General features: G+C 42.3%; 1 protein-coding gene across 3 annotated transcripts in view; it reads right to left on the reverse strand.

The window, feature by feature from the left end:
* MCPH1 (microcephalin 1) overlaps window positions 1–26,005 on the reverse strand; it is a 461,844-nt gene that overhangs the window by 368,547 nt on the left and 67,292 nt on the right. For all 3 annotated transcript variants that reach the window (XM_073589174.1, XM_073589176.1, XM_073589175.1), the window contains exon 9: window positions 17,764–17,876. In XM_073589174.1, coding sequence (XP_073445275.1) covers window positions 17,764–17,876 — 113 coding nt within the window. The remainder of the gene's footprint in view (window positions 1–17,763; window positions 17,877–26,005) is intronic.

Genomic DNA, 26,005 nt, shown 5'->3' on the forward strand with positions numbered 1-26,005 from the left:
CGAGGGAGACAAAGAGCGCGAGGGAGACAAAGAGCGCGAGGGAGACAAAGAGCGCGAGGGAGACAAAGAGCGCGAGGGAGACAAAGAGCGCGAGGGAGACAAAGAGCGCGAGGGAGACAAAGAGCGCGAGGGAGACAAAGAGCGCGAGGGAGACAGAGCGCGAGGGAGACAAAGAGCGCGAGGGAGACAAAGAGCGCGAGGGAGACAAAGAGCGCGAGGGAGACAAAGAGCGCGAGGGAGACAAAGAGCGCGAGGGAGACAAAGAGCGCGAGGGAGACAAAGAGCGCGAGGGAGGTATTTCAAGCAGAAAAGTTTGGGTCTTGGGTCCTCACTATTTTGAATGGGGTTCGGGTTCTGATTGAAGTTCTAGTACCCGAACCGAACTTTGACATTAAAGAAAACCTATCAGCAGGAATGTCCATGTTAAAATAAAGGAATGGGCAGAATGGTGCGGTCATACTGATTTAATACATACCTTTAGTGTAAAAATCTGCAGCCTGGTTTTCGGTAAATTTCGGTTTTCCTCAGTGCTTCAGTACGGGAATTGTGGGCAGGATTGTGGGTAGGGTCTTCAGTCAGAGGGCCTAGCCACGGCCCTCAGCTGCCTCATTCATTATCTTGGTTATTTATCTTTTGGGCTGGTGCCGTCCTAGCTGTGGGTAGTACTCTCGCAGGTTCAGCTGGTGGCGGCCTTCATGAAAATGGCACCAGCACATGAGCAGATCTACCTCAGTCTATTTTTGAGAATGAACAAAAACCAGGAGTTCAGGAATAGCTTTTTTTTTTTTTTTGACAGAGCAATAACTTTATTTTTCAGCTGATGGAGCTGTATGGTGGCTTGTTATTTGCGGGACAAGATGACATTTTCAGCGATACTATTTTGGATCACCATGGTAACAATCTGGCCCCCACAATGATGTTGCGTGGGTCACCAATCTGAAGGGAGAGGTAGCCTCCTCGCTCTCCTCTCATTCTAAATGCTGTGATCGCTCTCAAACACAGCATTTAGGGGATTAAATAGCCAGGGGCTTTGCTGCTACCGTCTCTGGCTGTTACAGCAGAAGCTTGGTCATTAGCAGTGCCATGTTCCTGCTTTGACCGTGCGTAAGTTGCTGATATTTCAGCACCTCCTGCACAATCATGTAGCGATTGGTCAGTCAGATCGACTGACCGATCACAGTGCCCTGAGTGAGGAGACCGATGCCATGAGTCCCCGCACCTCTTCTCTTGCTGCTCGGCACGGAATTGTTACTGCGCGTTTACAAGCCAAGACAGTTTAAATGCATGACTGACATAGGACATGGTGCGGGAACGGACACCCAACTCATGATGTGTTATGTCCTTCATTCGTCGTCAAGGGGTTAAAGCATGACGCACCAAAAACGAGATAAAAATGCATGCTAAAAAAGGCATTTAAAAACCTAAATTACATAAATAGGTGCAGAAATGATGCAACATCAAAGATTCGCCAAAAGCTCATCATGGGAATTTAGCCTTAGGCCACGTCCAGAGGTTGAGTATTTGGTGAGGAGTGGGGGTGGGGAGAGGAAGCAGACAGGTTTCCTATCAGGAATTGTCCATGTACTAAGTTTATGGAGTTCGTAACATTTTCAGAGCATTTACATTTATTATTCCCAAACATTGTTTCACAAGCAAAATGGAACTTTTCAAAATAGTAAAATGATCAAAATTAGCTTGCAAGCATTTGCAACGTCTATAAATGTTTATATGTGCAAGAATAAGGATTTTGTGTAGTAAAAAAATACAAAGAAAGATTGAAAGAAGAGAAAAAACAAAAACGTCCAATAAATATGTCTAGAACCTGAAAAATGTCAGTGTCATTGAAGGCAATGGCTGTGATGAACACCATTAGCAGATTCTTTTAGACACACATCATTGACGCTCACTTAACATATGTTGTCATGTACACATAAATCATATCATTCATGAAGGGAGGCATTTAAAAACAAGGCTTGAAGAGTGATAAAAATTGCAAAAGGAATAAAATAAGAACAGACTAAAGATGAGCAGATCTTCTGAAATTCGAATTCGCCAGCTTCACCGAATTATCTCAAAAAGTTTTATTTACAGCTAAAAAATTAATCATAAATTTAAATATTGCAAAGCCTCTAAATGCCAAAAAAAAATACACGCATAACACTCAGAGGACTCCTAGGACTGAAAAGAACTACTGTTGAGCTAACTAAACGCAAACACACCCTTAGTAACGTACAAGTGACCTCAACCTATCTGGCTAGTGAAAAATAGATAGCAATCAAAAGCCAATTTAACAACACACTGCAGTAACAGGCTTTTTAGGCTACTTAAAAATTGTAAAAATGGTACAAAAATTATTTCTTCAGATGCTTGTATAGTTGGTGTTTTGTACACATGCAATGCAAACTGGAGAAGTCGTGGCATTTGCACGGGGGGGGTGCAGAAATTAACCCTATTTGTAAGTATAAAGAGCTTTTTTTGGCAAAAACAAGAGAGCTTTTTCACAAGCCATCTAAAAATTATCCCTTTATTTAGGGAGCACGAACGGTTCGCTGTTTTGAAAGTGAAGAAAAAAAAAAAAATAAATGACTCCTCAACTAAGAGTTAAAAAAAAAAAAAAAAACACGTCCCTTTTCTGAGATCTGCAACTTGGTTGCTATTCTCGAATCTATTAAACAAATACAGGAATTTTATTATATATATATATATATATATATATATATATATATATATATATATAACAAACCAAACAGCAGGAAGGCATTAGTTTTCAAAGCGAAGAAGCAATGGAAAGTCAACAAGCGGTGAATTTTTTCCCCTATTATGAGAGTTTTATTTTTGTGCGCTCTCCAGTGGCATAAGTCAGACAATAGAAAAATAGGACAAGGAGATCAGGCCAGGCAAGACAATGTCTGGCAGTGTAGGACTAGTAAAGGCAGCCACAATACAGTGTAGCACTATAAAACAGAGTGGGGCAGCCAAAAGATATGTGGCTGGGGTGGGTATGCAGAGGCAGTGTAGGGTCAGCAATGGCAGCCCCAACAGCAGCAGTACTATAGTATAGATGAGATTATGGACAACGAGTAGATGCTGAGCCAAGCATGGGTTATCGTCAGTGATAAAAGCAGAACTGTAAAGAAGCATATAACAGACAAGCAGATGGTACATAGTCAGGAGATCTAGCTCAACGGAGCAAAAGGCTTCAGCTTTATTGCTGCATTGTTAAAAGGAACTTTATATGCATCTGTAGTTCATAAGTTAGATGTGAAGATTTTTACTCAGTTAAGCTGTATCTCCTGACTATTTACCTGATTGTTATAGTTTCTGGAAGTGATGATTGCTCTGTGCTCCGAAGAGAAACTAGCAGGCACACTGAGCACGCATTTTCCCCCTCTTTTTTTTCTGAGGCAGATGATATAGCTGATCCATTTGGCATAAATCATAGCTTAATGAAAGTCACCACTGATCCATGCCACCACTAATCCATACATTTTGAAAAATGTAAGGTTTTCCACTTGTAGAGTTCATTTGACAAAGCCACAGGGAGGGCTTAACACCCTCAGACAGTGCTCTGGATGCTGGACACAGAACCCCATAGCAAAATGGGACAGCTCTTGCTGCTGATCTAATAAGCTGAACCATAAGTCCTTGTGATTGTGCTCCAGTAACCTGCCTGGACAGCCAAGTTCAGTTGTACACAGACTGTACTTTATCAGCTGGTACATCTCTGTTGCCATTGCATCAACCTGATGAACATCAGCAGATAAAACCTCTGGTCCATCATGTCAATAATGTTCTTGCATCATGAACTTTTTGCAGCTTTAACACTATCACAGGAGGGGAAGCAGAGGGGAAGGTCTCTTGTTCAGTCCTGTGGTTGGCATGCATCCACTCAACAAAAGTGTCACATAGCAGGAAACATAACCAATCCCTGTGAATTTAGCCGCATGTGGAGAGCCCTTGATATAACAGTGGAAATCCCTCAAAAGTGACCCCATTTTGGAAACTATATCCCACAAGTAGAGATGAGCGAACCCAAACTGTAAAGTTTGGCGTCCATACCTAACACCTACTGTTCAGGCACGAACATTGGGTGTTTGTCGCAGTGTCATGTGCATCGCAGTGCGGCAAACACCGCTTTTGATCGGTGGGGAAATATTCCCCGCCGGTCAGAGAGCCGCAGTTCCCACGCTGTCAAAAGACAGCGAGAGTGCTCAGCTCTGATCACAGGTATAAACCTCCGGTCACTGGTGTCAGCTGATGGGACTATTGAGAGAAACTCTCACGGTGCTAGCGGGGATGTCACAGAGGTCACCGCAGTTCAGCCTGGCTGGGAACGGAGCCTCAGTGACTGGGCGTAATCTCTATGACATCACCACCGGTCTCTGAGCCTGTTTATCACTCAGGCATGGATTATGGCGTGGGACAGAACGACAGACAGATATGGTATATTGTTGTTTTTTTATTTTACTTTTATTACAGGAAAACGAGGGCTTCACTGGAATTAGGCGCTTAAAGAAAAATGGAAAACTGTGTTTAGTCTTATTTCAAATAAAGGACTTTATTCTGGCTGTGTCTTTATTTACCATATAAGTGTTGGGTTAGTAATGGAGAGGTGTCTTATAGACGCCTCTCCATTACTAATCCGTGGGCTTGATGTCACAAGACAATACAAAGGTGACATCAACCCCACAATTATGAACCCCACTTGCCACCACTACAGGGCAAGTGTGAAGAGCCAGGCAAAGTGCCAGAATTGGCGCATCTAATAGAGGTGCCTTTTCTGGGCAGCTGCAGGCTATTTTTAGGCTGGGGGGGAGCAAAATCCATGGCCCGTTACCAGCCTGAGAATACCAGCCCCCAGCTGTCAACTTTAGCAAGGTTGGTTGTCAAAAATGGGGTGGACCCAAAGCCGGTTTTTAAAATTATTTAAATAATTAAAAACAGCGTGAGGACCCCTCTCTTCTTGATAACTAGCCTTGCTAAAGTCGACAGCTGAGGGTTGCAGCCCCCAGCTGAGTTTTGTCTGGCTAGTTAGCAAAAATACAGGGGAACCCATGCCGGTTTTTTTTTTCTAATTATTTATTTACAGCGCAGGAGCAGCTGATGAATACTCCATCCGCCTCCCCTGCTCTCACTGTAATTAGCGGCAGCAAATGTCAGATGATGAGATCAGTATTATCACCAGCTGACACCAGTGACCGGAGGTAAACTTTATACATCCGATCACAGCTGAGCACTCTTGCTGTCTTTTGACAGCATGGGAACCGTGGCTCTCTGACCGGCGGGGGGGATTTCCCCGCCAATCTGAAGCGGTGTTTTCCGCACTGTCATGCACATTACAGCGCAGCAAACACTGGATGTTTGGGTCCCACATTCAAATGAATGGGATCTGGGTTCTGTTCTGGTACCGGAACTTTTTGTAACTGTTCGGCCGAACCCGCCGGACCCAAACATCCAGGTGTACGCCCATCTATACCCACAAGGAATATGTAAAGATGTGTGGTGAGCACCTTAACTCTCCCCTAGTGCTCCACAGAAGCTTTTTAACCCCTTCCTGACATCTGACGTACTATCCCGTCCACGGTACCCGGGCCCGTATGACCGTGGACGGGATAGTACGTCTACCGCGATCAGCGGCGCCAACGTGGTGAGCGCCGCTGATCGCGGCCGGGTGTCAGCTGATTATCACAGCTGACACCCGGCACTATGTGTCAGGGGCGGTCACGGACCGCCCCCGACACGTTAACCCCTTGCACACCGCGATCAAACATGATCGCGGTGTACCGGGAGTTAAAGGGAAGCATCGGCAGGGAGGGGGCTCCCTCCGTGCTTCCCTGAGCCCCCCACGGCAGCACAATGTGCAGCGCTGCTGCGGGGGGCTCCTATCCTCCAGGCCCCCGAATCCAAGATGGCGACGGGGGCCTTCGGGGACCTGAGGAAGCTGGCTTCCTCAGTGCCTGCAAAGCGCAGGCAAGAGGAAGTCTTCTTCAATGCCTGTGACAAATTGCTGATCTGTCACAGTGATCTGCGATGTGACAGATCAGCGATCTGTCACAGGACAGTGATGTCCCACCTGGGACTATGTAATAAAGTAAAAAAAAAATTTAAAAAAAATGTAAAAATAAATTAAAAAAAATCGCCAAATAAATTAGTAAAAAAAAAAAAAAAATATTCCCCAATAAATTCATTTTTTGAAAATAATTAAAAAAAAAAAACAATAAAAGTACACATATTAGGTATCGCCGCGTCCGTAATGACCCGCCCTATAAAACTGTCCCATTAGTTAACCCTTTTAGCGAACCCCTTAAAAAATAAAAATAAAAAACGAAGCAAAAAATAATGATTTATTATCATACCGCCAAACAAAAAGTGTAATAACGCGCGATCAAAAAGACGCATATAAATATCCATGGTACCGCTGAAAACGTCATCTTGTCCCGCAAAAAACGAGCCGCCACACAGCATCATCAGCGAAAAAATAAAAAAGTTATAGCTCACAGAATAAAGCGATGCAAAAATAATTATTTTTTATATAAAATAGTTTTCATTGCATAAAACCGACAAAAACATAAAAAAACGACCTAAATGAGGTATCGCTGTAACCGTACTGACCCGAAGAATAAAACCGCTTTATCAATTTTACCGCATGCGGAACGGTGTAAACGCACCCCCCCAAAAGAAATTCATGAAACGCTGGTTTTTGTTCATTCTGCGTCCCAAAAATAGGAATAAAAAGCCATCAAAAAATGTCACGTGCCCGAAAATGGTACCAATAAAAACGTCAACTCGTCCCGCAAAAAATAAGACATCACATGACTCAGTGGGTCAAAATACGGAAAAATTATAGCTCTCAAAATGTGGTGATGCAAAAACTATTTTACAATAAAAAGCGTCTTTTAGCGTGTGATAGCTGCCAAAAATAAAAACCGCCATAAATAGTAAATCAAACCCCCCGTTATCACCCCCTTAGTTAGGGAAAAATAATAAAACTAAAAAAAAAGTATTTATCTCCATTTTCCCGTTAGGGTAAGGCTGTGTGCACACGCTGCGGATTAGGTGAGGATTCATCCGCGCGGATTTTGTAAAATCCGCAGGTGAAACCGCAGGTCAAAAGACCTGCGGTTTTACCTGCAGATTGCTCTGCGGTTTTGTCCTGCGGTTTTTCATCTCCTCAATAGAGGAGATGGCAAACCGCAGGAGAATCCGCAGAAAGAATTGACATGTCAATTCTTTCTGCGGATTGAAAACCGCAGATAATCCGCGCGGAAAATTCCGCACCGTCTGCACTGCGGTTTTTGATTCCCATAGGGAATCATGGTACTGGGGTCCGCAGCAGCCAAAACCGCTGCGGAACCGCAGCAAAATCCGCAGCGTGTGCACACAGCCTTAGGGTTAGGGCTAGGGTTAGGGCTAGGGTTAGGGCTAGGGTTAGGGTTAGGGCTCAGATTAGGGTTAGGGGTGTGTTGGGGTTAGGGTTGGAGTTATAATTGGGGGTTTCCACTGTTTGGGCACATCAGGGGCTCTCCAAATGCAACAATGGCGTCTGATCTCAATTCCAGCCAATTCTGAGTTGAAAAAGTCAAATGGTGCTCCTTCCCTTCCAAGCTCTGCCATGCGCCCAAACAGTGTTTTACCCCCACATGTAGGGTATCAGCCTACTCAGGACAAATTGCAAAACAATTTTTGGGGTCCAATTTCTCCTGTTACCCTTAAGAAAATAAAAAATTGGGGGCAAAAATATCATTTTTGTGGAAAAAAATGATTTTTTTATTTTCACGTCCGAGTGTTATAAACTTCTGTGAAGCACTTGGGGGTTCAAAGTGCTCACCACACATCTAGATAAGTTCCGTGGGGGGTCTAGTGTCCAAAATGGGGTCACTTGTGGGGAGTTTCAATAGTTTAGGTACATCAGGGGCTCTCCAAACGCACATGACACCCGCAGACCATTCCATCAAAGTCTGCATTCCAAAACGTCACTGCTTCCCTTCCCTGTGTGTCCATACAGTAGTTTTCTCCCACATATGGGGTGTCAGCGTACTCAGGCCAAATTGGACAACAACTTTTGTGGTCCAATTTCTCCTGTTACCCTTGGGAAAATGAAAAAATTGGGGACTAATTGATCATGTTTCTGGAAAAAAAACGATTTTTTTATTTTCATGCCCTGGCATTATAAACTTCTGTGAAGCCCTTGGGGGTTCAAAGTGCTCACCTCACATCTAGATAAGTTCCTTAGTGGGTCTAGTTTTCAAAATGGGGTCATTTGTGGGGGGTTTCCACTGTTTAGGTACATTAGGGGTTCTCCAAAGGCAACATGACACCCGCAGACCATTCCATCAAAGTCTGCATACCAAAACGTCACTACTTCCCTTCCGAGCCCCGACGTGTGCCCATACAGTAGTTTTCACCCACATATGGGGTATCAGCATACTCAGGACAAATTGGACAACAACTTTTGGGGTCCAATTTCTCCTGGTACCCTTGGGAAAATAAAAAAATGGTGACTAAAAGATCATGTTTGTGGAAAAAATACGAATTTTTTATTTTCACGCCCGGGCGTTATAAACTTCTGTGAAGCACTGGGGGGTTCAAAGTGCTCACCACACATCTAGATAAGTTCCTTGGGGGGTCTAGTTTCCAAAATGGTGTCATTTGTGGGGGATTTCCACTGTTTTGGTACATCAGGGGTTTTCCAAACGCGACATGGTGTCCGATCTCAATTCCAGCCAAAAACGTCAAATGGCGCTGCTTCCCTTCCGAGCTCTGCCATGCGCCCAAATAGTGGCTTACACCCACATGTGGGGTATCAGCGTACTCAGGACAAATTGCACAATAACTTTTAGGGTCCTGTTACCCTTGGGAAAATAAAAATTGGGGTGAAAAGATCATTTTTGTGGAAAAAATATGATTTTTTAATTGTACCGCTGTACGTTATAAACTTCTGTAAAGCCCTTGTGGGTTCAAAGTTCTCACCACATATCTAGATAAGTTCCTTGGGGGGTCTAGTTTCCAAAATGGGGTCACTTGTAGGGGGTTTCCACTGTTTAGGTACATCAGGGACTCTCCAAACGTGACATGGCGTCCGATCTGAATTCCAGCCAATTTTGCATTGAAAAAGTCAAACGGCGCTCCTTCCATTCTGAGCTCTGCTATGCGCCGAAACAGTCGTTCCCCCCCACAAATCAGGTATCAGCGTACTCAGGACAAATTGCACAATAACTTTTGCAGTCCAATTTCTCCTGTTACCCTTGGTAAAATAAAAAAAATTGAACCTGAAGTATTTTTTTTGTGAAAAAAAGTTAGATGTTCATTTCTTTTTAAATATTCAAAAAAATTCCTGTGACGCACCTAATGGGTTAATAAACTTCTTGAATGTGGTTTTGAGCACCTTAAGGGGTTCAGTTTTTAGAATGGTGTCACTTTTGGGTATTTTCTATCATATAGACCCCTCAAAGTGGCTTCAAATGTGATGTGGTCCTAAAAATAAAATGGTGTTGTAAAAATGAGAAATCGCTGGTCAACTTTTAACCCTTATAACTTCCTAACAAAAAAAAATTTTGGTTCCAAAATTGTGCTGATGTAAAGTAAACATGTGGGAAATGTTACTTATCAAGTTTTTTGTGTGCCGTATCTCTGTGATTTAAGGGCATAAAAATTCAAAGTTGGAAAATTGCGAAATTTTCAAAATTTTTGCCAAATTTCCTTTTTTTTCACAAATAAACGCAAGTTATTTGAATGAAATTTTACCACTAACATGAAGTACAATATGTCACGAGAAAACAATGTCAGAATCACCGGGATCAATGGAAGCGTTCCAGAGTTATGACCTCATAAAGGTACAGTGGTCAGAATTGTAAAAATTGGCCCGGTCATGAACGTGCAAACCACCCTTGGGGGTGAAGGGGTTAATGTTGAGCTGTGAAAATAAAAAAAAAATCTTATTTTTCACACAAAAATGTTCTTTTAGCTCCTGTATTTTTTATTTTCACAAGGGTAACAGGAATACACTGATACCCTATATGTGGGAGAAAACTACTTTTGAGGCACAGTTCAAAGCTCAGAAGGGAAAAGGAGCCTATTGGAGTTCACATTTTGCTGGACTGATTTGAGGGTTCCATGTCACATTGGCAGAGCCCCTGAGGTGATAGAACAGCAGAACTCCACATATGTATCATATGGAAAAAATAGACCTCACAATTTGTTGTGCAATTTCTTTTGAGTGCGCCAATACCCTACATGTAATTGGGAACTGCAATACTTTTTTTTTTTTTATTCACAGTGCAAAACTCAGAAGGGAAAGACCATCATGATTTAATGCAGATTTTACTGTTATGGTTTGCGGGTGCAATAACTCACTGGGACAGCCCAAGGTGCCAGATCAGAAGAACCCCCATAAGTGACCCCATATTACAAACTACACCTCTCAATGAATTAATCTAGGGGTGCAGTGATCACATTGACACCACTGTTGTGTCACACAATTGTATACCATTGGGCAATGAAGAAAAAATAATTACATTTTTTCCACAAAAATTTTGCTTCAGCCCAATTTTACATTTTCAGAAGGGGAAATGGGTAAAAATGGCACCAAAATTTGTCACACAATTTCTGCTAAACGTGAAAATACCCCATATGTGGCTGTACAGTACTGCTTAGCCACTCGGCAAGACTCTGGAGTGCAGATTCTCTTAGAAGTTTGCGGACTCCACATACAGAGCCCCCTAAGTGCTAGAAGAGCAGAATCCTCCCTCAAGTGACCCCATTTTGAAAATTATACCCCTTTGTGAATTTAGTGACAGACTGCTGTCATTTGGTGCTAGACCTTGAAGCATGTAAGGAAAAGAGGGAGTGAAATTACAGACAATGAATTTAAGACTAGTGTGAGATGACTGATGATATACTGGGGGTTGACTAAAGAAATAGAGGACTTATTTGTACTACATGTTTTTGTCACTATCTTCTTTGTGTAACCCCTGTATTAGTCATGGATATCCATTGTTAAATTGGTTCACAGCAAAAGAAAAATCCACGTGGTATTTTTAATTTGTTATGAGCTCATTCTTTCAATTTTGTTTGTACTGTGTTTAGCATTCTTGGTTTTTAAGGGAACTGTTTTCTCTTTTTAAGCCCCCGCTACACATAGCGATATCGCTAGCTATATCGCTGTAACGTCACCGATTTTGTGACGTTATAGCGATATTGCTAGCGATATCGCTATGTGTGATACTTACCTACGACCGGCTCCCCCGCTGGTTATCGCTGATCGCGCGAGAAGGTCCTGGACCATTTCTCGTCGTCAGCTTCCTGCTGGGCTTCCTGTGGCGCTGACGAGCGACGTGTGGACGCGGGTGGGAGGACGTCAGGATCGCTGCGTCTGACAGGTAAGTAGCGACCCCCGACCCCTGCTATGTCGCTGGTGAGATCTGCCTGTGTGGCAGCTCACTAGCGACCACTTAGCGATGCACCAGCGATCCATATCGTTGTCGGGATCGCTGGTGCATCACTACGTGTAACGGTACCCTAAGTCCACTAAATGTTGGATTGGGGGGTAGGATATGTAATTAACCTTGTGTTTGTTTGCAGGAGTGAAAGAAGAAACCTTGGCCATTTAATTAATATATGATTACAGTACACAGTGAATAGTTTGTTTCTGCAGTATTAAATATTTACAAGTCTATCTACCTAAATTTAGATGATATTTTATTTGACTTTTATTTTTGAGTTTTTCACATTTTTATTTTTTGGAAGCTCCCGTGCATATTGGGTTTTGAAGAACTTATATGTTAAAGAAATGATTTCAGTGAATGTTTGTTTGTTAATGTCGGTCTTTGTTCACCTACACCTGAGTACAGTATTAGCACGCAATAGAAATGTGTGGTTACCAAAAGTGTGTGTTTGTTTATATGTGAATAATCTTTCCTGCTTACCGAATGCATTAGGTGCAGCCAGGGACAGTGTGTTGATGTAATGTGTATGTTATGATAAAAAATAATTTGCTAGAATTGGGTTAATAGCATATTGGTTTGGGTTCTGTGTTTCCTAAAAAATGTGGAAACATGTAATTGTACTGATTTTGATTTAGTGGTAACATTATTTTGTGATCTCAATTAACATGATTGTGCTGGTAATTATGATCATCATTATTATGCAAATATGATTGAAATGATTTTGATGTGTTTGATATTCTGGAATTAAGAAGTTATGATTTATTTCAGAGTATATATATATATATATATATATTATAATTTAGTTATCATCTATAATAGAAATGTTTGTTTGCTACAGTACAAAATTTCAAAGGTCGTTCTGGGCACAGTAAACTGGACCAACAAATTTAAAAGTTCAGTAATTTTGTTTTATTTTTTTTATTCATTTGATGAAGAGGTGGAAAAACAAGCCACCAGGACTGTGAATATATCATGGACTGAGTTATTTTGGACTGTTGTTTTGGACTGAGTTAGCTCTGACAGCACTTTGGAACTTTCTCAAGTGTGATTTTGAATTTCACTTTCCCACAGTGCAGTTTGTATCTGCAAAATGTCCAATTGAGCACTGAGAATGAGCCCAGATGCTGCTAAACCATCACCAGGGTTAATACTCATAACTGCCAGCTGATGACAAGCAAGGGGAGAATTAACCCTAGAAGTTTTGCCTGAAACAAAATGGCGTATAAAGTGAGGCCATGAACAGCAGCAGCAATAGAAGTTGAAGGGACTCTATGTTCAGCCATGGACACCTGCAGTCCCCTCACCCATTGCTTTGGAGAAACGAGGGGTTAAGGTCATAAAAGGGCAGGGACAAATTACTCTTTATAGTCTGTTCTTTTGCTATCCAGGGAAAGTAGTGAAGTCACCTTGGTATTAGGTTTTTGGTGATGAGGGCACAATACTCCCCTTGCTTCCCTGCAACAGAGACCCAATAGGATCGTGGTCTAAGAATAATAATACTTTATTTTTTATATAGCGCTAACATATTCCGCAGCGCTTTACAGTTATATTTTCATCACTGTCCCTGATGGGGCTCACAATCTAAATTCCCTATCAGTATGTTTTTTAAGAAGATCAGAAGAGAGATTTCTACAAAGACATTTGATATTTCAGTACCTGTTGGTCCACTGTTTGTTTTGTTTTTTCCTTTTAAGTCTAGGATGTTGTTTTTTATCAAAGTGGTTTTCTAGTGGTAGCAATTAAATATATAGTGAAGAATTAGTATATGTGTCACCCCAGGAGTCCGGTTGCAAGTGACCTTGCCTCCCTCCCAGGCGGTGATGACATGCCTGGAAGCAGACAGGAGTTCCATGATCAGGTAACCACTACCCACAACACTCTTCCTACTCCAGACCAGAAGGGGGATATCTGAACCGTTTTAGGGGAGCTTCTAGCAAGTTCTGAGCTGGGGAGGAGTTAAATAGTTGAGTCTGGGAGTGAGCGAAGCAGGAGTAGCTGCTCCCCAGACTAGAGCAGAGAACAAGATTGAGGAAGAAAGAAGTTAAGGACAGCCTGGGGCAGTGGAGCCGTAAGGAAGCTCACCCCAGGTCTGAGCGCTTGATACCGGACACCGGAGTCCGTGGCTGTCTGAGAACGACATTCCCAATAGCTGAATTTGGAGGGCACGAGACTGCAGGCCTCCTGGTCCAACTAAAACCCCGAAGATACAGTAGCATACAAGAGCCTGGAGCCACCACAGAGAAGTGACATCTGTAAAAGGCTCAAGCTGCCTACCATACAGGCAAGTACTAAAGACTGTAGAGAACAGAGGACTGAGCATAGTTTCAAGCTGCAGAGACCTCAGAAACTAGTGCAGAAAGGAGGCCTCCAACACCACATGGCCCCAGGGGACTCTGATCTGCTTTCAGGCTGCCAGAACTCCAATTCCATATGTTCCAGTGCTCCAGTCTGCACCACAAGCCTTCAGTAAGGGTAAAGGAAACAACAATCCGTGTCTCCAGTTATTGACCCTATACACAGTCCTGCACCTCCATTATCCCCATCCTTCATCTAACAACTGCCCTGGGGACTAACTCCACCTGTGGGGAGCTGAACCAACTCTGCTGCATCGCCATCATCCCCAGCGGTCTGAACTGCAGCGTCGGCCTACACCTAAATTGTTGAACACCACAGGTGGCATCACGAACTTATCCCCACAAACTTTATTCCTCATAAAACCTTATTTCACTGGACACCAGGGCTATGGACCGGGTCCCCGCTACTGTGACACTTCCCCTTTAAGTACCGACCCGGTACTGAGTATCCCACGGCCCTAGGGGCGCTCCATATAGTTTAGTGCAGATGTCTCAAACACGCATGCAGCCCCTGAGACAGGCATCTGCGACCCGCGGTGCACCACCTGTCTCACTCCGAGGCAGGTGGAAGGTGCGCATTCAGGAGCGCGCGATGGCTGTTCTGTGTGCAAAGGACCTGGGATGAGGTCACAGGAGGGGGAGGAGTCAGGGGACACATGATCAGGGGCCTCAGTGTATGCAAGACCTTGCTGTCTGTGCTGGTTGTCATGGTGCTGGATGAAGGTAAGTTTGTGTGTGGGGTCAGGAGGGGTTTACAGGGTGGATGTAGCAGAGCCATGTATGTACGAAGTGTATAGCGCAGCCGTGTGTGTACGAGGTGTGCGGAGCGGAGCCGTGTGTGTATGAAGTGTACGGAACGGCGCTGCGTGTGAGCGAGGTATACGGAGAGTAACCGTGTGTGTACGGTGCGGAGCCGCATGTGTATGAGGTGTACAGAGAGGAGCTGGGTGTGTACAAGGTGTACGGAGCAGAGCTGTGTGTACGGAGGTGCGGAGCCGCGTGTGTACGAGGTGTATGGAGCGGAGCCGTGTGTGCGCGAAGCGGAGCCACGTGTGTATGAGATGTACCGCGTGTGTACGAGGTGTACAGAGCAGAGCCGCGTGTGTATGAAGTGTACAGAGAGGAGCCATGTGTGTACAAGGTGTACGGAGCAGAGCTGTGTGTGTACGAGGTGTATGGAGCGGAGCCGCGTGTGTACGAGGTGTATGGAGCGAAGCAGTGTGTGTGTGCGCGAAGCGGAGCCACGTGTGTACGAGATGTACGGAGCGGAGCCGCGTGTACGAGGTGTAGAGCAGAGTCGCATGTGTACGAGGTGTACGGAGCAGGGTGTACGAGGAGGAGCCGTGTGTGTACGAGGTGTACGGAGTGGAGCCGTGTGTGTACGAGGTGGACGAAGCGGAGCCATGTGTGTACGAGGTACTGTATTAGGTTTGAAAGGAATGTGGCCGGCCAGCTTACATTTTTTTATGTGCGGCCCATTTACTGTTATTGTAACCAGGGGTGGAATGTAGTAAGAGTTATTTTTAAATAGTTTCAACACTCCAATTAATTATATGTCTATATATAATTCCCCCCACATGTGCTCAGAAGCCCCTCCTCCAGCTTGCTGCATTCTGCCATGTGTTCCACATGAGGCACCCTCCTGCAATGTGCAGGTAAAACAGATGTCATTCAGTATTGAGGGGGTGTACTTTTAACCAATGGACAATAGACTTGTGACATCATTCCCCACATGGTGGGGCTGGACACAAAGAGACAAGACATGTGCTGGGATCTCTCTCTTGCTTCCTGAACGATCAGTGATGGACTACTACCTTGAGAATGTAATGTATGAATAAGGCTTGTTTTGATATACATGTATTTATTGTTTATACTGTTTATTATTTAATCTTATCATTAAGTAAATCAATTTAAGTAAATTCAATTCTCGTGTGAGCATTTTCTTATTCATTACAATCCTTTGAATCCGTTACAATACAATGGCAAAATTAGGTCTGGTCCTTATGGAGTTCAGGACCACAATAGCACTCCAAACCCCCCAAAAATAAAAGATAATACAACTCATCTCGCTGATTTAGTCATAATTAACTTGTGCAGGAAAATGGAGGATTGAAACCAGGCGACAGGAACTCATTTAAATTATTAAAGTGTTTAAATTGTTAAGATCTGTTAATTTCCCGTCTGATTTCTGAATTTCTCTTACTAACACTTTCATGTATTTAAAGTGTTTGTTTTTCCTCGTATACGATTATCTTTTTATTCTGTGTATGCAATTTTGTTAAGACAGTTCTAGGACTAAAGACTCTAAACGCATCCGAAAAGGAGTAGGTTCTGTGGTTCTTTGGATATTAATAAATCTTGAAATTTCAATAAACCGTGAAATTTTATGAGTAGATGCTGGAACCTTTTTTCTTTCTTCATTTTCTGGCTGTACAGCATCTCCATTTGCACTTTTGATTTTAACTTGTAGAGCTGGTTAAAGGGAATCTGTTACCAGGTTTTAGTTACCCCATCTGACAACAGAATGATACAGAGTCAGAGACTCTGATTCCAGTGATGCATTACTTACATTACTGGTTGCTGCAGTTTTGGTTAAAAACAGTGTTCTCTGCTGTAGATGTACCATCCCTTTGAATGCTGAACTCTGTATAAGGCCGAGGTCAGATATGCGAGAAACTAGCACGAGTCTCGCATGTCAATACCCGGCACTCGGGACCGAAGTGTGCGGCTGCATTAGAAATACATGCAGCCACACGCTCCTGTCTGAGTGCCAGCGGCAGTGCCGGGAAGTGACATGCAAGACTCGTACGAGTTTGTTGCATGTCTGACCCCGGCCTAACACCACCGATCGTTAGCTTTCTGTACACTGTGCATAGGCAGAAAGTTGCCATTCAGTGGTGGGGTCAGGGTTGGACTACCTGGCAGCAGTTTTAGTAGTCCTCTACTGATAATCTCCTGCTCATAAAACTGCAATTTTGTAAACACCACCCCAAGCAGCTCAGTAAGTGATCGCTGGTCTTAGATTAGGCAGAAAATAGAAATGCCTCGTTTGTGACTGATCCGAGAAACAGCTAGCTTCCTGCTGGAAACGATGGGAGCAGGCACCCCAGTGAATGAGAGAGTAAAGTGGGGGTAAAATGACAGTGTTTGGTGACTGAAACTCCGCCAACCCAAAACAACCCCGCCCAACCATCAATTTCATTGGCTGGCTGCAAGTAGGCGAGGTTTCAGCCGCGGGTAGGTGGGCTTTTCCCTGCATTAATTTCATCTTGAATGAACATATATTTAATAGGGATCCATTTGGGATCCAAAAAAGCCGGTTGTTTTTGGTGAGCAGAGCCATGTGAACCGGATAAACAAAAAGAGCCAGACTTCCCATTACTAGGAGCGAAAACCAGGTGACAAATGCCTTATAATCTATTGTGTGTATCGTCTAGAGTTAATTGGACAGACTTATACAAGCATTGTCTAAAAATAACAACTACTGTTATATATAGTATTTTACATCTTCGCATTTGAATCCTCAGGTTTGAGAGTGTGAAATTCAACCCCAGTTTTATAAGCAGTGCATCTTAATTCTTTCAGCTGCTGCGATCCTTGCCTGTTATACACAAGCCGAACACTCTGCCATCAGACTTGTTAGAATAGGCGATTTACGTAATTACAGCAATGACAGTGATATAGCAGATGTTTCTCTGCTTCTTGTGCTATGTAATAACTGGCATATGTATTGTTTTTTATGCCTTTCACCTCCATTCTCATTGCATACCGTGTACAAATTATTCTCACGGCTTTGTCATTGCTGGTCAGAAGAGACGAGTCAATAAGCTGTCGGCATTAGCGGCATATTCAACGGCTTCAGTACTTTACCCAATCAATACAGATTTGTGCTACACATTCAAAAATCCACTGCTGAGCAAAACACTAAAAAAGGACCAATCAAAGTAATTTACAGTTCAACTGACCTTTCTGCTTTTCTCCGTTTTCCTTGAATCCTCTGTGCATTTATTTCTTTGTTCATTAAACATTTCAGACAGACTGCCTATTGCATCAGAAGCTGAAGTTTTACTTCCAACACCTAAACAAAAAAATCAATTAAACGAAACATCTAATTACGGCTCAAAAATATAAACCTTGAACAGTTCACCGTACTGAACGGTATTGACAAAATGAACGAGAGAAAACGCTATAATCGCCCCCAATCGCTCATGCGTAGGCACGTGTAACGCCATCATATCTATTTTGAGGCCCAAGTAAGACACATGCCTAGAGAACATGAAAGACATCTTATGGAAAAGGCCATGTAGATATCACGTTAAAAAAAGGAGTCGGAACACGTATAGTGCTACATAAAGTCAATCTACCGTAAGAAATAAAATCACAAAGGACGGAGAACACATCAGATTACCCGTCAAACCTTTAAGCCCCCTGCTTACATACATAGTATAGAAGGGATTTGAAAAGCCATAACCCAGAAGCTGAAAGGAAGCTTTAATATCCCGGCCTTCTGCAAGCTACAACATAAGATATTATTTTAGGACAATAAAATAAAATGGAGAGAAACAGAAAAAAAAATAATAAAGTTTTATTGATTTAGATTAAAACTATCAATAGATAAGATGCATCTTAGTGTTCGGGATTCTAAGCCCATTACATGGCTCTCCTGCTGCGCAGTACAGCTCTGTATGCCTGCAGTTCTCTACTTTGGCTTTTAACATGAATCAATATAGTCTTTGTTTGCCCTTTACTTTCCTGTGCTAAAAGTGTCATCTGCTTTGTGGCTGAGTGTAGTTTTATGAACTATCAAAAAGTGAAGTAAAACATATAAATAAAAGGGATTTTATTAAAGGGAATCTGTCAGTAGGATCAACCTTCCTAGTCATCTACAGTATATGGGTATGCAGGTCGTAGGAAGCTGAAAAAAATGATACCTGTAATCCAATGTCTCGTTTCTGAGTAATTTACATCTTTTCTTAATACGTAAGCAGATCCATGTACAGTCATATGTAAAAGTTTGGGCACCCCTATTAATGTTAACCTTTTTTCTTTATAACAATTTTGGTTTTTGCAACAGTTATTTCAGTTTCATATATCTAATAACTGATGGACTCAGTTATATTTCTGGATTCAAATGAGGTTTATTGTACTAACAGAAAATGTGCAATCTGCATTTAAACAAAATTTGACCGGTGCAAAAGTATGGGCACCCTTATCATTTTCTTGATTTGAACACTCCTAACTACTTTTTACTGACTTTCTGAAGCACTAAATTGGTTTTGTTACCTCATTGAGCTTTGAACTTCATAGCCAGGTGTGTCAAATCATGAGAAAAGTTATTTAAGGTGGCCACTTGCAAGTAGTTCTCCTATTTGATTCTCCTATGAAGAGTGGCATCATGGGCTCCTCAAAACAACTCTCAAATGATCAGAAAACAAAGATTATTCAACATAGCTTTTCAGGGGAAGGATACAAAAAGTTGTCTCAGAGATTTAACCTGTCAGTTTCCACTGTGAGGAACATAGTAAGGAAATGGAAGAACACAGGTACAGTTCTTGTTAAGCCCAGAAGTGGCAGGCCAAGAAAAATATCAGAAAGGCAGAGAAGAAGAATGGTGAGAACAGTCAAGGACAATCCACAGACCACCTCCAAAGACCTGCAGCATCATCTTGCTGCAGATGGTGTCACTGTGCATCGGTCAACAATACAGCGCACTTTGCACAAGGAGAAGCTGTATGGGAGAGTGATGCGAAAGAAGCCGTTTCTGCAAGCACGCCACAAACAGAGTCGCCTGAGGTATGCAAAAGCACATTTGGACAAGCCAGCTACATTTTGGAAGAAGGTCCTGTGGACTGATGAAACAAAGATTGAGTTGTTTGGTCTTACAAAAAGGCGTTATGCATGCGCTGTATTGTTGACCGATGCACAGTGACACCATCTGCAGCAAGATGATGCTGCAGGTCTTTGGAGGTGGTCTGTGGATTGTCCTTTACTGTTCTCACCATTCTTCTCTGCCTTTCTGATATTTTTCTTGGCCTGCCACTTCTGGGCTTAACAAGAACTGTACCTGTGTTCTTCCATTTCCTTACCATGTTCCTCACAGTGGAAACTGACAGGTTAAATCTCTGAGACAACTTTTTGTATCCTTCCCCTGAAAAGCTATGTTGAATAATCTTTGTTTTCAGATCATTTGAGAGTTGTTTTGAGGAGCCCATGATGCCACTCTTCATAGGAGAATCAAATAGGAGAACTACTTGCAAGTGGCCACTTTAAATACCTTTTCTCATGATTTGATACACCTGGCTATGAAGTTCAAAGCTCAATGAGGTTACAAAACCAATTTAGTGCTTCAGGAAGTCAGTAAAAAGTAGTTAGGAGTGTTCAAATCAAGAAAATGATAAGGGTGCCCATACTTTTGCACCGGTCAAATTTTGTTTAAATGCAGATTGCACATTTTCTGTTAGTACAATAAACCTCATTTGAATCCAGAAATATAACTGAGTCCATCAGTTATTAGATATATGAAACTGAAATAGCTGTTGCAAAAACCAAAATTGTTATAAAGAAAAAAGGTTAACATTAATAGGGGTGCCCAAACTTTTACATATGACTGTACGTCCCACAGATATTCAGTATCTGCCTCTAGAGCTTATTGTAAATGAAAAGGGTCATTATCAGTGTGAGACATGTAATGACTGACAGTCTGATCTCCTGATCTAAATGTCTCACACTGGTAGCTCCCTCTTTCATATAAAATAAGCTCTGGAGTCAGTTACACAAGATCTATGGGCCGGACATGGATCTCTTTTTGAGCTCATTTACATATAAGAAAAACGGAGAATTCTCAGGAATAAGACATCAGACTACAGATATGAAGGTAGACTGCTTAGGAGGGTTAACCCTACTGACAGATTATCTTATTGGGTATGTTCACACTGGGCGTTTTTGTTGCTTTTTTTATGCTAATTTTCAGCTGCTTTTTACAGTACCAGCAAAGCCTATGACATTTCAGAAATCTCATGCACACATATAGGTTTTTTGTCATCTGGATTTTGTACTTTGCTGCTTTTTTTGGGCATAGAGCATGTCACTTCTTTCAGTGTTTTTGCAGCGTTTTTCACCCACTGGCTTGAATGGGTGGTGAAAAAAACGCTGCAAAAAAGCAGGTATCATTATTTTCAGCCTTTTTGCTGCAAAAAAGAAATGGATAGCTTCTTCTCTGCCAAGAAATCAGGTTTTGCTGCAGAAAAAAATGCAGCAAAAACGCCCAGTGTGAACTTACCCTAATACAAACAGTTCAGGACTAATGGAAAATTAAAGTTAAAAATTATTTTCAATGCGAAGATTATCTCCTCTGAAGTCAATGGGTGAACCCTTGTCATGTGCATGTAGACTCAAGCATCTATTGCTGTCCTGACATTTATTGAGACCAGTCTGTGTGTACAAAAGTCATGGGATCCGGATGGAAAAAGCTTCAATGAATTACATGTGAAAATGTATAAAATAATTTTAAAAATCGCATCACACAAATCCACAGTTATACAAATGGCAATCTCACATTTACAACCACAAAAATCATCGGTTTGAGGGTGGTGTTAAAGTGGAGTCAGGCAGGAAAAATAACCAAAACTTGCTGAGCTAAAATATGCTTAGTGTCAAGTGTTATAGACCCTGGTGTTAGCAGTTTAACCCCTTCCCAACATGTGATGTACATGTATGTCCCATGCAGGGTGCAGGAGCTGAGCACACACTATACCTGGCCCAACTGTATGGTCATGTTCCCACATAGCATACTGTAAGTACTGCGTTTCTTTTCTGCTGCATTTAATGGCCAAGGAGAGTGGATCTGATTTCATGAAAACTCATACCCACTGTGTTTCTCTATTTTGGTACCTGTATGAGATTAAAACAAAAACGGATGACCGCAGTTGTGTTTCTAAAGGAAATCAGTCAGTAGAATCAACCCTACTGAAAACTTTTTCTTATACGTAAATGAGCTGTTAAATTAGTTATGAGCGAGCACTAAAATGCTCAGGCGCTCGTTGTTCGGGTCAAGCAAATTGAAATACTCGGGTACTCGGACAGAACAACGAGCCCAATGTAAGTCTATGGGAGACCCGAGCATTTTTACCGCCATCCCCCCGGGGGTCCTTTTAGGCTCTAAAAACGTCTGAAAATGATGGAAACACTGCTCAAATGTCACGGGGACATCACGAGGATCGTCCCTGGAACCATTTCTGACTCCTAGTTCACAGCTTTAACCAATTGTTTCATGTCATTTTTACCGATGCACCAAAAAACATACCAAAACGAATTTTGCTGGGAAATAGGTTAAGGTACATCCTGTCCAGGTTAATGACTTGCATATAAGGCAAAATAAATAACCCCAGACCAAAATGTTCCTCCCCCGCTTGGGCTATTTTCTAACGCAGCGTTTTTCAACTTTAACATTGCTTTCAACCAAAACAAATGTATTCACTGGGAAATGTCCTTGTCACATTTACCAACCCTAGCTGGCCATGTGGTGTGTGACACAAAAGCAGACACATCTTGCTTCATTTATAAAGGAGGGACTCTTAAAGCCCAATAAACTTTTGAACCCACATACTGGAAGCCAACATGATAACACACTTTACAGTTTTCTGTTGGTCCTGCCATACAGTTTCCTTATGCCTTGAATGCAAGGCCTGCCTTGACCCAAATTTCAACGCACCACAATCCCCGTTGGACGGAACATGGATGAGGGCCTCCCAAAAAAAAGGCCCATTACAAAGGAGCGGGTTTCCTAGACTCGTAATTCGTAATGGCCATGAATGCAGTGCATGGCCTGACAAACATTTCCCCATGGGGGATACATTTTTTAAAAGTATACTATGGGCATCAGAGACATCATTTCAAAAAATTAAACTGCCTGTAGCAGGCCAGAACACATTAACCCTGGTGATCTAGTGGTGGATAATGAGGAGACATGAGAAGTCATACTGAAAAGAAAGAAATAAATAAAATTTGTGAATCCACCTTTGAAAGAAACTAAGAAAAGGGTGGGGCGAACACAGGTGCATAGATATGAAGCCAGAATGTGTTCAACGAGATATGTTTGTCACTAGCAACAGCTCAGAGACAGGGATATAAAGAAAAATATAGTGACTTTTGCATCATGGAATACGTTGACCCTGGTGTTCTACTGGTTGTGGATGATGAGAATAAGGAGGAGGATAACACCAAACAAACCCAATCAGGAAGCGGGTAACCATGTGCGACTGTGAAGAGGTGCATGAGATTACACCTCCCCAACCAACCAAAAAAATAATTTGAGGTTATGTTTGGATGTTTTCATTCGGTGGTGTAGAGAAGTCTTCCCCCTATCCAGCTCTTGTTCATTTTGATAAGAGTCAGCCTGTCAGAATTGTCACTTGACAGGCAGATGCACTTATCTGTTAAAATTCCACTAGCGGCACTAAAAACCCGCTCTGACAGAATGGTAGCAGCAGGGCAGGCCTGGACCTCCAAGGCGTAGAGAGACAGTTCATGCCACGTGTCCAGCTTGGATAACCAATCATTACAAGGCACAGAGGAATCCCGTACGCTTGTACGATCTGCAAGGTACTCCCTCACCATGTTACCAAACATTGCACTTCTTGTGACACCACCCCTTCCCACTGTGGTGGCACGATGTGAGGGTCTGAGAAAACTGTCCCGGAAATTTGCCATTGTTCTTCTACCTCAGCTGGATTGTACTTCTGTCTCTCTCAATTGGACTCCTTGGCTGTACAACAAACTCTGACAACTGCTGCCAGCATTCCCACATGGGATTTTTTGCAGTAATTCCGCTTCAAGTGCCTTCTGTTACATCATAATTTTTGTACACCTATCTGCCTGTGGAAAAAAAGAGGATGAAAGTTTTCCTTGTAGCATGGTTCTAGAAGTGTCACCAACTAGTAATGAGTGTCCCCGAAAATTTTTATAATGCGAGGGTCATGGGAAATGCAGCGCAACATAAAGTCAGCCATGCACGCAAAATTACTAACAGGCAAGACTTCAGTCTCCTCACCAACAGAATGACTGACCGTGTTGTCCTCCTCAACCTCCTCCTCCGTGCCCTCAGGGCATCCACGCTGAACAGAAGGTAGAAAAGCTATTCTTGTAGTACCATCTATCGCACATGAAACTAGCTCCTATTCTTCTTCCTCCTCTTCATTGTCTACTAATCCACGGTGCGACGACATGAGGCTGGGCTGACTGTAATCACTCTGTATGGTTCCTTGCTCCATGTCCTCGTGCTCTGCCTGCAATGCATCATCTTTAATTGTGAGCAGAGAGGTTTTCAGAATGCTGACAAGCGGGATGGTGACGCTAATGATGGTGTCATCGCCGCTCACCATCTTGTGCAGTCCTCAAAAGTTCTGGAGGATGGTACATATGTCCGACATCCATGTCCACTCCTGATGTCTTTTGTTTGGATTCACAACTGAATCTCAACGGCCTTGATGATGCTGGTAGTCAACAACTGCCCTCTTCTGCTCACAAATCCTTTCCAACATATGAGGTGTAGAGTTCCAACGTGTGGGGATATCACACACCAGTCGGTCAGCCGGAAGTTGCAAACCTTGCTGAAGCCCAGCAAGAGCGGCTGAAGCTGGAGCTGACTTTGTAAAATGGCCAGATATGTCCGGTGGGGATTAATGTTTTGTAACAGATTTAGAAAACCGTATAGACAGGAATTCGATTTTTGGAATGGAACTTGAGAAACTTAATGCTACGCTAAGTACATTACAGAGCAGCTCCTTAAGACAAGCGAAAGAGGGAAGTGGTTTGAGAATTTTTCTTGAAATGGAAATTACTATATCAAACAGTTAATATTTATCTACAGGTGGTTATAACAGCCTGGTTAGAGAAATACAACCATGAATGGAAGCCAAAGAACCAATCATTAAACCTTTTAATGATTTTAACAATATCCCACAGGATCAACAAGAAATAAATTAATGACAGGTATCAAATTGAACAACAGGATCTCCATTTTTACAAGATAGTAATAATTCCTTGAATGACAATCTTGATCCACTTTCGACCAAAGTAACATTGTTCAATAGAGCGCGAAAGTAGTCACCAGTAGCCCCATTCCATGAAAAGCAGTGGTTACTAATGTAAATATAGGACAAATCTTGCACAATTTGAATCACCCTACAGTGAAGAAAATACTTAATATGAAGAGAAAACTGTCAGTACGTGTTAAAAAAATTTGAAAAGGATTTGCAAGTTCTCTCAGTCACAAGATAATATTAAAGTTGCTTTAGGTATGCTGTCTGATGAAGTCCCTCTATGTAAAAACAAGCGCATATCCAAAAAATTACACCGAGCTATATTGCAATTAAGAAAAGCACATACAAGAGTTCAAAAGTCTCTACAGCTTGTGGTAAAAGCTGGTTTGAGACAAAATTTGGACAAATCTTCCACTGTACAGAAATTTGACTGTGAAAGAAGTAAATGGAAAACTGGTTGAAAGTACAAGCTGTCAGATCTCACAGACCGAAAATTCTTCTCCAAATATGAAAGCTGCTGACATCCAGAGGTCTCCCAACGATAGACAGAAAAGGTCTAAGTAAATCTACCCAAGTGATGATTAATGGGCCTTCAGTGCAAGATTCCCAACATACCAAAGTAAATGGCTGTTCCCCAACCAAAAAAAATCACTTACACCTCCATGCAAAGTGTCTGTTTTCTCCCCAGAAACCCTGGGACATCATTCTAGTTTTTCCAATGTTACTGTATCAGATAAAGAAAATAATGCTTCTTCCCTGAAATCGTCTTCTGATGGGAAAGAAAAGCATTCAGGGAACTGTGAAACTGAAGGAAAAGATTGTACATTGCAAGATGGTGGACATAAAAGAAGGCATGTTTCAAAAACATTATTTTCAAATGTCAGAAAAGTGAGTTCTTCCCCTACCCAATCCAGTTCTCAAAGTTCAAATAAAAAATTAGATAGAAAAGCAGAGTTAAGGAGAACTGCCAGAAAGGAAAAAGAAGCAAAGAATCTGCATCTGTTCCACCAAAACTTGCTAACACTTCAGAATTGTTGCTTAAAAAAATATCAGTAATGTTGCACAAAGCAAGTGACAGATTCCTTAAAATCACTGCAAGACTATAAACTAATGTGCCAGAAAATGATGGCTGCTTTCATTAAAGCTTTTGAGAAGCAATAATGCAGTC

This window comes from Dendrobates tinctorius, unplaced genomic scaffold (genome assembly GCF_039654945.1).
Source record: "Dendrobates tinctorius isolate UK_male_01 unplaced genomic scaffold, ASM3965494v1 ptg000107l, whole genome shotgun sequence".
Lineage (NCBI taxonomy): Eukaryota > Metazoa > Chordata > Amphibia > Anura > Dendrobatidae > Dendrobates > Dendrobates tinctorius.